This window comes from Globicephala melas, chromosome 11 (genome assembly GCF_963455315.2).
Source record: "Globicephala melas chromosome 11, mGloMel1.2, whole genome shotgun sequence".
Taxonomy (NCBI): Eukaryota; Metazoa; Chordata; class Mammalia; order Artiodactyla; family Delphinidae; genus Globicephala; species Globicephala melas.
This window is the reverse complement of record NC_083324.2, coordinates 2,963,540-2,977,771: the sequence shown is the minus strand read 5'-3', so window position 1 is coordinate 2,977,771 and position 14,232 is coordinate 2,963,540. Positions and strand designations below refer to the sequence as shown.

Genomic DNA, 14,232 nt, shown 5'->3' with positions numbered 1-14,232 from the left:
TCCTGTGGCCTCTGCAGTGGAGCCCATGGCAGCCAGCACCTCCCCAGAGGAAAGTGGGCAGACGACCATCAAGAGACTGGTACGGCAGGTGCACGGCAACGCTCTTCCTAACGGTCCAGGCTGGAAACAACCCCACAGCCCTTGGCAGGAGAAGGAGCCACCAAACTGGGGTCTGACCATACCATGGGGCAGCTCTCAGCCACGAAGAGGACCAACCACGGAGCCCAGAGCACGTGGACCTAGAAATGCCGTGCTGAGCACAAGAAGCCACACACGAGAGCAGACTGCGTGGCCCCATGTACGAAAGTCCGAGAGCCAGTCACAGTCAGGGAAGCGGTTCCCGGGACGGGCACGGAGGAGGGGACCCGGGTTGTCTCGGGATGTTTCATGATCTGAGTGCCGAGCACACGGGGTGTTCCTTTGTGAAATGTATTACTGATTTGCATGCGTCTAATAGGTTCTCCTGGTTACACTTGGATAAATGGCTTAGAGAGAGAAAATAAAGGAACGCATGTGCACACAGACCCAGAGATTCCACACCGGGTGCAGCAGGAAGCCATTCACTGCCAGCAATGGACACAACGCAGCATCCGTCTGCCAGGACAGTCAGTAACAGCTGGGACGTGCACACGGCGGAGCCCTGGCTGGTAAAGGGAGCTCCCCACGTGCCGACAGCGAGAGTCCCAAGGGGGGCTGTTCACGGAGGAAAGCACAGGACAGAAAGGTGTGCACAATATGCTATACGTGAGAAAAACAGTGCACACACCTGCACGCTTGCCGTCGTAGGACCTGTGGTTCCCAAGTGTGGTCCTATAGGCCCTGAGGGTCTCTGGGACCTAATCGGGGACCCACGGGGTCAACATTATTTTCAGAACAACACTGCAACACTGGTTGCCTCCTTCACACCCTTTCTCCTATGAGCATACAGTGGAGTCTTCCACACACTACGTGACTTAGTAATGATGTCATCACTTTGATGGCCAATGGAATGCGTACTTGTGTATTCTGTTTTCTAGAATTTTCTAAAGTAAACTCATGAAAAGATGCTCAACATCATTAGCCGCCAGGGAAGTGCAAAGTAAACCTTCAGTGAGATACCACTTCACACTTCACACGCTAGGACGGCTACATTCAAAACGAGAGACGACAAGTGTTGGTGAAGACGTAGGGAAGCTGGAGCCCTTGTGCGCCGTGGCTGGGGATGTAACATGGTGCAGCCGCTGAGGATTACAGTTCGGTGTTTCATCTTATGGTCACACACAGAGTTCCCAGATGACCCAGCAATTCTGCTCCTGGGTACATTCCCAAAAGAAATGAAAACATACGTCCACACAAAAGTATGTCATGAATATTAACAGCAGCAGTGCTCGCAATAGCTCAAAGGTGCAAACACAGTGTCTGCCACCTGGTGAATGAATAAACAAAATGGGGCCCATCCACACACTGGAATGTCCGCCATGGAAAGGAATGAAGCACTTATTCGTGCTGCAACGTGCAGGGGGCTTTGAAAGCGTTATGCTTGGCGACGGAGGACCGTCCACAAAGGCCACATATTGTACGATTCCATGTCCAGGAATGTCCAGAAAACGCAAATCCATAGTGACAGGGAGTAGACTGGAGGCTGCTGGGGGCTGGGAGGAGGGAGTGGGAGGTGGCTGCTACCGGCATAGCAGTAGGGTGACAAGAATGACCTAGAATTAGATTCTGACGATGTTCTCACGACCCTGACAAAAACTACTGAACTGCACACTTTAAATGGGAGGGCTTTATGGTACATGAACAATATCTCAATAAAGCTGTCTAGGAAGGAAGGAAGGAAACACAGTTTTTAAAAATTAAAGAACCCCACCACAGGCCGAGCCTTGGCCCCAGACCCTCTCTATGGGTAGCGGCTGTGAAATGCAGCTGTAAGCTCTGGGGCAGCCAAAGCCAGGGGGCCCAGCTACAAGCCACTCAGACCCCCTCCTGCCCCACGTCCTCCATGGGAGCCACGAGCCCAGCCCCTCCCCTGGGAGCCTAGGGCCCCCTGCCCAGCTCTACTATGACCCCAGAAAAGCCTCCTCCCCTCTCAGGGTGCCATTTTCTCTTCCATAAAGCAGACCAAACAGTCTCTCTCAAGGTCGCCACAGGGTGAAACTCAGTGCCTGACAGATGCCCCCAGCAGAGGACCCCGCTCTCCTCGGTTTTATCACCTTTAGAGCCCCCCCACCTCCCCGCAAGTCTGACAGTCAGGCAGCCCCTTCTCAGCTCCCCCAGTATATGGCCCAGGGTACATGGGCCTGGTGTGCCCGCAGCTGCCGATTTTCAACAAAAGCCAGAAAGCTGGAATTTATGGGAAGTCTTCCAGCTTCTAAATGTTTGCAACAAAATTCTAGTGCTTACAAAGATGCTCTGCAGAAAGAAGCTGACCGGTGACAGGGGCGTGCACCATTAGCAGAGCAGCAGACAGAGGCGGGACCAACCCCGGCTACGCGGGGTCGGTGAGGAAACCGGGGCTCAGAGGCATCGCGGCCCAGGCCCCAGGTCACACAACGAGCACGTGTGAGCTTCGGCCCGGGACTCACCACGGGTGAGCAGGGGCTGCGGGAAGCCCAGGCCCCGCGTTTGCGGGCCCTGCTGCCCTCGGCAGAGCCTACGCTGCCCTGGAAGAGTCAGACATCCCAGGTCAAGGCCCGTGGGCTGGGGGTGAGGAGGGGAAGGGCCGGCTGGCCCGCAAGCTCTCCTCGCAGGGCGCCCCCTCCCCAGGCCGCTTTGGGAGCCAGGAGCTCCTGTGGCTGATTCTGGCACACAGAACATGAGCTCAGGTGTCCAGACTCCCAGCCTGGCTCCCTCTGGTCCCCAGGGACCACTCAGACACACCCCCCCCCCCCCACACACACACACAAGCTTAAGTCTCCCACAGCTGAGCCTGGAGAGGAGAGGGAAGGGTCTGTAGGAATCCTCTGGGGAATAGGGCGAGGCTGGGCGGGTCTCCCTCTGCCCCCTGGAGCCACAACCCAGTGATTCTGGGGGACCCTGGAGACCCCCCAGACACTGAAGGCCCAGGGCTGGCTCCTGGGGCTGCAGGGTGAGGTGGGGAGAGCCTTCTCCTGTGCTCTCCTCCCTTCACCCAGAGGAAGTGCTGCATGACACAAATAAGATCCTGCCAGTTCCTGCCTAACACCTGCAGTGGCTCCCCACTGCCCTTGGGGAAGGGCCCAGATCTTCGTCCTGAGGGTAAACACCATCGCCCTGGGCCTGGCCCCTGACCACTCCCCAGCCTCTTCTCACACCAGCTACACAGCCTCCTTTCAATCCAACTTCTTCCCTCCAGCTGCAGGGCCTTTGCACGTGCTATGCCCTCTGCCTGACGCACTCTCTTCTCTCTGCTCCCCACCTCTCACCCAGTCAGCAGCTCCTTGTGCTCAAACAGCACTTCCCCGGAAGAACTCCCTGATCCCCAGGGGAGTCCGATCCCCCAGACAGGCTCACAGAGCACAACCACCCCATTCCTCGGTCCTCGTCCTATGACTACCACGTTTTCTTCCCCACTAAACCATAATGTCCCGAGGGCAGGGGCAACACGGTCCATCTGGCGTCTGTCACAGCCCCTGCACACACCGGGCACCAGACATGACTATCAGGGGTGAAGACATGAAGAAACGGCAGGGGCACCTGGATCCACCGCTTCCTGCATGTGTGTCCGTGGGCAAGGGGCCCTATTCCTCTGCTGTGCACCAAGGGGGCGGCTGTGATGATTAAAGGAGCCAGTGATCTCAGAGGGCTTACGATGGTGCAGGCACAGGTCATAAGCCAATATGGTGTCTGCAATTAATATACAGTTATTTGAATTTTAAAGCTTCTCTATTAACTGGAACGTCAAACCGTTCAAGTACCGCTGCCCCACGGGATCCGGTGATGTGAGGCCCCGAGGAAGGGGCTCCTTTCCTGCCACGGGGTCCTGGGGCCTGCAGGTTTTGCTGGAACCCTTTTCCAGGAGAGGGGCTGGAACCTGCATCTTCTGAGGGCGACCCTGACCCGGGTTCCCACCCTTGTGGCCCAGGAGGGCGGGGGGTGGTCCCCAGCTCCCTCCATCGTGCCACCCCTGTGGTAGAAGGCGCCCTCACAAGCCCCCTGAGGGACGACAGACGTCAGAGCCCTTCTCCCCGGCAGGGAGCCGGGCATGTGGCTTCCATTAGGCTGCATCTGGACATGCTCAGAGGCAGCCTGGATCCCTGGCACAGCTCCGGCTCAAAGACAGGACCCCCGCTGCAGCCGGGCCTGGGGCAATGGCTGGAAACCTCCTCCTCCAGGCCCCAGGGCTGCCATGGCAACATGGCCGGGGGTCATTTCCGCCCCACGGCGCGCCTCTCAGCCAGCCCCACGGGCAAGCAGGACAGAGCTACCACCTCCCCAGTCCTCCCCACTGAGGGCCCCTTCATCCCTTGGGAACCCCCAGGGCTCCCCCTACAACAGCAGTCAGAAGGCTCTAAGGCCCTCACTGCCCCAAGGACGCTCGTCGGGTCCCTGACCCCCACCCAGCAGGCATCCCCTGGCCACCCTCCCCACTCCGTGTGCATGGCTGTGACCACGGACAATCTTTGTGGGCTCATCCATTACCGCCCTCCACCCCCATCAGACCCCAAAGGGGAGAGGCTGTGCCCACCCGGTTCACTGGACGGCCCCTGGTGCAGAGAGGGTGCTCTGCACCTATCTGCTGCAGAAACTAAGTGGGTGGATCGAGGAACAGATGGTGAATAGTGACGGCTAACATTTCTAATTACTCGGCAGTGCTAGGCCCCATGCCGAGTTTGAATGAGTTAGCTCATTTAATCCTCAAAACACCCCCAGGAAGCAGGGCCTTCTCTGCCGCTTCCAGATGGAGAAAATGAGGCACAAGGCGGAGAGCCGCTCGCCTGAATCACAGAGCACATGCGCTGGTGGGTGTCAGGTGGACACTGGGTGAGCAGAAGCAGGGAAGATGGACGGGGGTGGTGGACGGCAGCCAGCCTCTGCTTACACGGCCTGGGCCAACTCCTGGGTCCCATTTAAATTCACCCTGCCGGCCCACCTCTCCCAACTTCCTACATCTCCCTTACCCCGAGCTCCAAGAAGCACAGCCTGTCCCTGCCCTGCTCTGGGCTTTGCATGGGCGGGGCCTCTGATGGGATGAGAGGCACTCAGTCAGGGGCCCCACCCCCAGGCGGCCTTCACCAACAGCCACACCCCAAAATCCATTTGAGAAAGCCTGGGGCAGAGGAAAGAACCCGGGGCTCCTGAGAACGAAGCATCTCTCCAGGGTTCCAAGACCCACACCACAGAGAGGCCTCTGGTAGCAAGGGGGCGGGTGATGGGGCCGGGGCCGGGGCCGGGGCCGGGGCCGGGGCCGGGGCGTGTCTATTTTGGAAACCCTGGAGGCTGCACGCACCATCCCCGGCGCCAGGCCTGCAAGCCCGCCCGGGCACACGTGGACTTCATTACAGCCCCGCCCCCTGCAGGCTCGGGGGCTGGGCGGGGAGGAGCCCCCGGAAGCCCCCCGCCCTGGTCCCCGCCGCCACCTCTCACCGGGTCAGCTGAAAATGAGAAGGAGCCCAGCTCCCAGCTTGTGGGCGGATGGAGTCACAGACGGGGCCCGGGCACCTAGTAGGTGCTCAGCAAGGGCGAGTTCTGTGCCCGCCACCGAGAGCAGGATGGAAGGAGCCGCCAGGGCGGGGGCCTGGGGGCTGGGGGAGCCTGCAGTCTCGGCCTTAGCACACAGCGGACGCCCAGCAAGGGCCATAGCTCTGGACACACGGGCCCCCTCCCCCAGGAAACCATCCCAGATGCCACCCGGGCAGCCCCCACTCACAGCCTGTGGACCACACTGGCCAGTTCCTGCCTCCCAGCGGCCCATTAGGGCCTGTCCACAGTTGCTACCTAATAAGGGTCTACAGGGTGAATGACACAGGACTGAACAAGACATGGACTCGCAGCTGTGGAGAGAGATATCTAGACACCCAGACAACTCCTAGGGCTCCCTCAGAGGTGGGGGCAGGGAGCTGCAGAGTGGGGATGGAGGAAGGGTCATGCAAGACACAAAGACCCAGTGAAGGATTCCTGGAAGCGGTGCTGCCTGAGCTCACTGGGAAGAGTGTGAGCAAAGGGGTGGGACACAGGGGGATGACAGTGTAGGGTGCTCATGGGGTGGCAGAGAACTAGCACGAGGGGGGATGACTGGCAAAGGGGTGGCCAGAGAGCCCCCCCATTCCCTCATTAATTCACCCAATGTTTACAGAGCACCAACTGTGTGCACAGCAGAGAAGATGGCAGATGGGGTCCCTCCACTCATGGCTCTAACATTCCACCGGGGGAGACAAAATTAAACAAGTAACGATGTGCTACAATGCCAGGTATTACTGGGAGGAATTAAAGCAGTGTAAGAGGAAGGTGGGGTGCTCTTTGACTGGGGTGGTCAGGGCAGGCCTCTCTAGGCAGGTAACCCTGAACAGAGAGCAAATGGCAGGAAGAAGCGAACTTCATGGACACCTGGAAGAGCACTCCAGGAAGAGGCAGTGGCAAGTGCAAAGGCCCTGGGGCTGGAAAGTACTGGAAGGGGCCAAGAGGCCCGTGCAGCTAAGCACAGCGGAGGGAGAGGGTTGCTAGGCACTGAGTGTTTATGCTCCCACCTCCAAACTCATGCGTTAAAACCCTAATCCTCAGTGGGATGGTATCTGGAGACGGAGCTTTGGGGAGAAAACTAGGTCTTGAGGGTGGAAGCCTCATGATGGGATTAGTGCCCTTCTAAGAAGAGATGCTGGAGAGCTTGCTCCACCTCTGATGTAACCCAGATGAGATGTGGCCTCATCTGCTCTACCAGGAAGCAGGCTCTCATCAGACAACCGACCTTAGACTTCCCGACTCCAGGGCTATGGGAAATAAACGTCTGCTGTTCAGCCACCCAGTCTATGTATTTTTGTTACAACAGCCGAAAGGGACAAGAAAAGGGTGAAGAGAAGTCCCGGGAGGCCCCAGGGTCAGGCTGTGCAGGGCCTGAGGCCCCTGACAGGACTTCAGTATCTACTCTGAGTAGGTGGGAGCCACAGCAGGTACTGAGCAGAGGAGGGACAGAAACCACTTGTATGTTAGCAGGACCCCTGGCAGGAAGGGGTGACAGACCCAGTACTGGGCTCTTGTAAGGAGCCCCAACAAGAGCCTGCATCCATTCTGCTGCCACCACAGAGGCCAAGAGCCCAGCATCCATGACCAGAGGCTACTGTCAGGGAGGTGTGAGCAGGCAGCTGTATCAGGGTTGTGAGCTCCCACTTCCTGCCAGGGCACCTGTGGACCCCTCTGCAGGGGCCCCCCAGCCCTGATAAGGTACATGTAAGAGGCCTTCGGCCGCAGCCCTATCAGGTAGCCCAGCACCTACCGTGACAGGGACCCCACCCATCCACCCACCATGCTACCCCCAGAAGCTGAGCCAGGAGGAAGCCCCATCTCAGAGCCTCCAGCCCGGAGCTCAGGGGATGGCGCTGGCTGTCCCTGGCCTGGCCCCGCAGACCCAGCTTCCCCTGCTCCAGGCAGCTGTGCACAGACCTGGGCCAGGCTACAGAGCCCCGAGGCTGCCCTTCCCTGGGATGAGTGTCCCTGGAGAAACCAGGAAACAGGCTTACCTTCAGGGTCACGTCTGGGGACAGAATGGACAGAGTTGGGGTCTGTGTCTTCCTCTGGCCGAGAACGGGGCACAACCGGTGGCTGCTTGGGCACTTCCTGGGTGGGTGGGACGCGGGCCGCGTCCTGGTGCGGTGTGGTCAGGATGGCGTGGGTGCTGGGCTCTGCCGGGCCCTCGGGAGCGCTCTGCGTGGCCTGTGATGCAGGGACACTGGCCGTGCTTGACGCTGGAATGGGCCCAGCTCCCTCCTGCCCAGCGCTGCGGGGGGTGGCCTGGGCGTCCGGGATGAGGTTCTCTTCGGGCCGTGCCCTGGCCTCTGCCGCCTCCTCTTGGATAGGGAGACCAGGGGCTGGACCTGCTGTGGGCCGTCCATCCAGGCCCCTGGGGCCACCTGCTGCCGGCTGCTCCCTGACTGTCAATTCCTCTCTGTCCTCCTGTCTGTCCTCCGTCACTCTCCTGGCCTTGGCCTGCACAGGGGCTGGGGGACCCAGGGCGGCAGCTGCCGTGGGCCTGGGGAGGGCAGCCGGCCAGCGGGTGGCCTGGATGGCTGAAGGTGGCTGACCCCCAGCTCCCAGAGCAGCCGGGCCCCCAGCGCCCGCCTGGAGCTCGCCCTCCAGGGCCGCCGCGGCCTCCGCCTCGGCCACCTCCTGGTCGTAGCTGTAGGGGTCTTCATAGTGTCGCTCAGGGTCACCCTCCTCGGCATCAGAGAAGTTTCCAGGGGCGGCATCTCCGTGGCAATCGGGGAGCCGGTAGCAGATGAGCTCGCCGCCGGCGTCGGGACAGTGGCAGGCCCGGCAGGGCGACAGGTGGACCGTGTGGCCGGCGGCGTACTTGCGGCCGGAGTGGACGCAGCCCACCTGGCCGCACTGCGGGCAGCTGTCGGCCGCCACCAAGGCCTCGATGCAGTTGGGCGGCAGCTCCGGGCAGGGCATGAACTGGCAGCTGATCTTGCCACCGCCCGGCGGGCAGGAGCACTCGGTGCTGCCGAAGTCCACGAAGTAGGACTGGCCGGCGGGCACGCGGCCGCGCACGAAGCCGCCCTGCAGGCAGTCGTAGTACTGGTAGCCCTCGCAGGCGCAGCCCTGCTGCATGCACGTGGCGCAGCAGGCACCCGGCTCCAGCGCCTCCTCGATGCAGTTCTCCAGCGGGGGGCACTCGACGCCCGTGCAGTCCTGCCCCGGGACCGCCGTGCTGGGGCTTGGGCCCAGGGCCAGGGCCACGGCCACGGCCAGCCAGGCTCCCACGGGGTCCGCGAGGGATGCCATGCCCTGCAGCCGGCCACGCGTCACCTCCAGATCAACCGTTCTGTCTCACGAGGCCCTGGGGGATCGGAAAGGACAAGGATCAGCACCACGTGGCGGCCACAGGGGGACAGGTGTGCACACCCGGCACACACACCGGCACGTGCGCACGGCTGGGCAGCCTCCCCACCTTCACTCACACGCATGCACTCGTCCTCACATCCCTACGCACACGCTCCCACTCGCACCTGCTCAGATGCACAGACAGGCACTGCCGTCGCTCAGGTGTTGACAGAGTTGCCAGCGTGGCCCTGCCCAGGGCCGCTGACCCCCACTCTCACCTGCCACCTGACACATGTCCCCGGGTAGGACCCTCAGCCGACGGTCCCGCACACACTCACACTGTCACGTGCATTCTCCAGGCACATGGCTGGCACGCCTGGGGCATCGGGGTCTCACGCCCTCCGTGGCAGGCACACAGAGGCCGGGTTACAGCCCTCCAGGCACAGTTACATGCGCTGTCTCACCCACAGCCTCACCTATGTGCCGGGACACCACGAGTGGTCTCACACACACAGTCACCCAAACAGTTTATCTCCCCCCGAAACCCAGCTTGATCCCCAGCCATGCACCCAGAGTCCCGTGGCTGCCAGCCAGAGGGCATAGCCAAGTGGACACTGGGCAGGAACCAGGCCCTCCCAGGCCTCGGCACACAGCCAAGCCCCCTGCCGTGGCCCTCGGACCCCAGGGCCCAGGAACACCCCCTAACAGATCCCCTTGCACTGCAAGTTATGCTGCAGGGGAGCCTCCTGCCAACCTCCTCAGATGCCTCAGCAAACAATACCACCGTTCCCAGAATTATCCTGGACACCCGCTGTCCCCCGCACGTGCGCACGCGCGCGCGCGCACACACACACACACACACACACACACACACACATACACACACACACACACCAAGTCCCGCCCATCCACTGAGCTGCGTGAACAGCCCTCCGCCCTCTGCCCACTTCCCTCCACCACCGCAGCCTCGCCCTGGCTCGAGCTGTACCCCCATCTGCCCTGGAACACGCCTGCCACCTCCCTCCCCGCCATCCACTCCTGCCCTTTCTCTGCAAAGCCGCTGTGATCTGGAAGGAGCTGACCCCAATGTGCATGCCTTCCTGGCTTCCCAACCAGGAAGCAACAGTCTGGGTTCCCTGTGCGAGCCACCCTAACCCTCCCTCCAGGGGCCCTGGCATGACCCTCCCGCAGCCCCTCCTTGTCACCCTCTACAAGCCACTCAAATGTCACCTTCTCACTGTCCTCGCTCCTCCCCCCACCTCCATCCTCGCAAAAGTCGCCGGTCCCACAGCCCTGGGACCCGCGTGACTCGGGGCCAGGCCTGCACCCCTGGGCTGCATGCTCCTCAGTCACAGACAAGGGCTCCCTCTCCACCCATTCCCGGCCCCGAAGCTGCACTATCATTTGTAGTCACTGCAACAATTGTCTGATTTAGAAAAAAAGACAATAAAGTGAGATCTCTACTATTTTAAGTTTGTAAATTTCAAACCTAAAAAATAGAACAACAGGAACTTCTTAAAAGTCTTTAACAGAGAGGAGAAAGAAGCAGCCATCGTGCTGCCCGCCTCCTGGCTGAGCTGGGGAGAGTGTGACGGCAGCGCAAGGACCCTGTCGGGCAGGGCAGTGACGGAGCAACTCAGTGGCCACGCAGCAGGAGAGGAGGTCGGCCTCCGAGGCCAGTCAGCCAGGATTGAGGGCACAGGCCCTCCAAGCCGGCACCCTCCAGAACTGGGGCTTACCAGCAAGTGAGGCAGGCCCCATGGACATTCTGCCAGCGCTGGCACTCTGGTGCGCGGAGCAATTCCAGAGGCTACTGAACGCCAGCCAGTCATGAGGACAATGAAGACATAAATGAATGAAAGCCAGGAAACGGGACAGGAAGAGGCCGGGGTGTGGGAGAGCCTATTTTGGCCAGGGTGGTCAAGCAAGTCTTCTCTAAGGAAGTGGCATTTGAGCTGAGGCCTGAGCAAATTGGTGAACACAGCCCCACGAATGTCTGGAGGCAAAGCATGTCAGGTGGCAGGAACAGCAAGTGCAAAGGGCCTGAGGCAGGACTGCACAAGGGAGGTGGGGAGCAGCAGGGGCCACTACAGCGGAACCAGTGGGCAAGAGCCAGGGTGGTAATGCCCAGATAAGCCCTGGAGCCTGGAATGACCTGATGGGACACTCTACTTAAAGGGTTCGTCTGCTGCCGCGCTGAGAATGGGAAGGTGGGTGAGAGATGGGCAGCGGGAGAGGACGTGGCGGGATGTGCTGACGGCCTGGGTGGGGTTGAGGAAGGGAGTCCAGGATGAGCAGAAGTTTGGGCCTGAACACCTGGAAGGACAAAGCTGGGGCTTCTTGAGGCAGGGAAAGCCGTGGAGGAGGGCCACAGGCCTGCATGGGAGATGGGCAGCCTGGTTTGGGCCTTGTCGAGTTTGAGAAGCCCAGAGATGGTCCGGGTGAGGATGGTAAGGGCGCCTCCAGGGACAAGAGCCTGTGCTGGGCGCGGAAAGAGGCGAGAGGGGGGGTCTCTGGACAAGAGCTGACACGCATGTCCCCCCAAGCTGAACGGCCGCCTCAGGAGGGTGGAGGGCCCCGTAGGACAGAGGCCCAAGATCCCCATGACAAACCACGGAAATGGGAGGGACGAAGGCCCTCCCTCCAGTCTGCCCTCAACAGTGTCATTTAAGAAAGAAGCCTCCTCCCCCCCATGCCCCCCACTCCTCCTCATCACACACTCACAGGAACCCTGCATCCAGGAGGCAGTATTCCCGCCACAGCCCACACACGGCTCCCAGTGGGGCCTGGCCCTTGGACCCCCTACAGTCACAAACGGCCCACAACCATGTGAATCCAGGCCCGGAGGAAAGACAGAGAACATCGGCCCCCCGCTTGGTGTTTTCATTTGCTGTGCAACCCTGAGCAAGGCCCTTGCCCCCTCTAAGCCTCTCAGCTCTGCATCTGTACACAGTGGAGAGGCTCTACCACACCTCAGGTCATAGTTGGGGCCCACGGGCACTACCAAGCCCACGAATGCACTGTGTGTCCCACGCAGTGAGCTTTTTTAAAATTTTTATTTATTTTAATTAATTTATTTTTGTCTGCGCTGGGTCTCTGTTGCTGTGAGCGGGCTTTCTCTAATTGCGGTGAGCGGGGGCTACTATTCGTTGCGGTACGTGGGCTTCTCATTGCCGTGGCTTCTCTTGTTGCGGAGCACGGGCTCCAGCCGCGCGGGCTCCAGCCGCGCAGGCTTCAGTAGTTGTGGCGCACGGGCTCAGTAGTTGTGGCGCACGGGCTTAGTTGCTCCGCGACGTGTGGGATCTTCCCAGACCAGGGCTCGAACCCGTGTCCCCTGCATTGGCAGGCGGATTCTCAACCACTGCGCCACCAGGGAAGTCCGCCACGCAGTGAGCTTTTACTTTTCAGTTAGTAACCAGCATTTACAGATTGGAAACGCTCACGTGAAAATTCCAGCTTCTTACTTCTCTGGAAAATTCCTGAGCCCCAGCCACCCTGAGGTGTCACACAGCGTGTGGCCTCCCGGTTCCCCACGAAGCCTACGCCATGGACTCTCTGCTCATTCACACGTGGCTGGACGTGCTTGAGCTCTGGGTCCCCCCAGGCTCACCTCTGAACTGGGAGCCCCATGGTCATTCCCACTGTGGTCTCCAGCTGGGAGAATGGAAGTCTGGGTCCCTGCATGCTGCTCAGAATCCCCGTCAGTCTGCAGCGGGTGCGCCCACCTTCGAGAGGGATGGGGCTGGCTGGGATGTGTCTGCAGGAGGTGGCCCAGTGGCGAGGGGCTGGGTCCCTTGGGGTGGCTACCCTGGGGAAGAGCAGCCTCAGGGGCGCCTGGCACATCTCCCCAGCTGCTCAGGACGGGTTATGGCCCCTCAGGTGTGTACGGAGGATGGAGGGCAAGAGACCTCAGCTCCACGTGGGGAAAGCTTTCTCCAGGTCAGAGTCAGACCAGGCTGCAGGTGCGGAGGGAGCTCCCCGTCCCTGGAGATAAGCTAGCGGGGCTGGGAACACGCATACGAGTGAGAAGTAGGAGGGCACAATCTCTACATTGCTGGTTCTCAGATTCAAACATGCCCCTCCCGGGGGGCTCCAGCTGCCGTTTCCCACGGCCCCTGCAGGAAGCGGCCCCCTGAACGTGTGGCTTCTGCAAATCGGCCCCCCTCCAACACGAAAAGAGGAATCATGACGGGAGGGGCTGAAAAAGGGGACCTGACCTCCCTGAAGTGGGGAGCCCCGGCAGGCAGACTGTGGTGACAAAGACCCCTGAGGCTGGGCCTGAGGCTGGGTCACGGGGCGCACACTCCAAGGTAGGGGCTCATCGGGGACCCGGCAGACGCAGAGAAAGACCCCCAGGATCTCCTGACACCCACAGATGAACGAAGCTGGGTAATGCACACACGTTAACAAGACTATGATTGTTACAGTGCCAGCTGGCCTCCGTGAGCCCTGGAGCGGACACCAGGAGAGGGGCACGTACACAGCAGGCCACACGTGCGTGCAGGGTGAGTGCCGAGCTCTCCTGCCCCATGCATTTCCCTGAGAACTCTGTACCATGTGGCCACTGGGTATTTGTCCAGCTGGTGGAGGGGACACAGGACGCGGGTACAGGCCACTAGGCCGGTGACCGGCCCGCAGACCCACTCCCTGACCTGCCCTTCTCCACCTGGCTCTGCACCGGCAGGGACAGGGGCGCTGCCCTCCTCAGACTGCGTTCCCGGGCTCCCGCAGTGCCCAGGGGCCACCACTGACAGGGGATCAGAGGGCAGGAGAGGGGTTGGGGTATTGGTTCCCCACCTCCCTTGCTCCTTCCCTCCAGAGCAGGGGTTTGGTGATGACTCCTCCCCCTCCCCCATGGCCACAGCTCCCGCTGGAGCCCCACTAGCCTGCAGGAGGGCTCAGGTGAGGGCACGAACACATCCAGCCAACCCACAAGCCCATCCCCCCTTTGCTGCGACTGGTGGCAGGGGGCTGTAACCATGAACCAGTGAGACTCAGAATGGTGACCACTCCCACAGGGGACGCAGAGGGACGCCGACACCCCCCCCACAGGAGCTGGCAAGCTTCCACCTTGGTCTCTGGAGTCCTGAGCCACCAGGAAAACGGGTGAGGACCCTGCCCGGGAGACCCTGCAAGCCCAGTGTGCACTCCTGCTGGTCACACACTGGCATGTGAATGAGGCCATTTCAGACACCCCCATCAGACCGGAGACTAGTATAAATACCACCAGGGTCCCCAACGACACACCTGCCTAAACCCCTGAGCAAATACACCGCTACCACCAGGTGCCGGGCCGCT

At 60.8% G+C, this 14,232-nt stretch overlaps 1 protein-coding gene across 3 annotated transcripts in view; it reads right to left on the bottom strand.

Moving 5' to 3' along the window:
- FBLN2 (fibulin 2) overlaps positions 1-14,232 on the bottom strand; it is a 74,703-nt gene that overhangs the window by 40,940 nt on the left and 19,531 nt on the right. For all 3 annotated transcript variants that reach the window (XM_030849511.2, XM_060308297.1, XM_060308296.2), the window contains exon 2: positions 7,632-8,950. In XM_030849511.2, coding sequence (XP_030705371.1) covers positions 7,632-8,895 — 1,264 coding nt within the window. In that variant the 5' untranslated portion in view covers positions 8,896-8,950. The remainder of the gene's footprint in view (positions 1-7,631; positions 8,951-14,232) is intronic.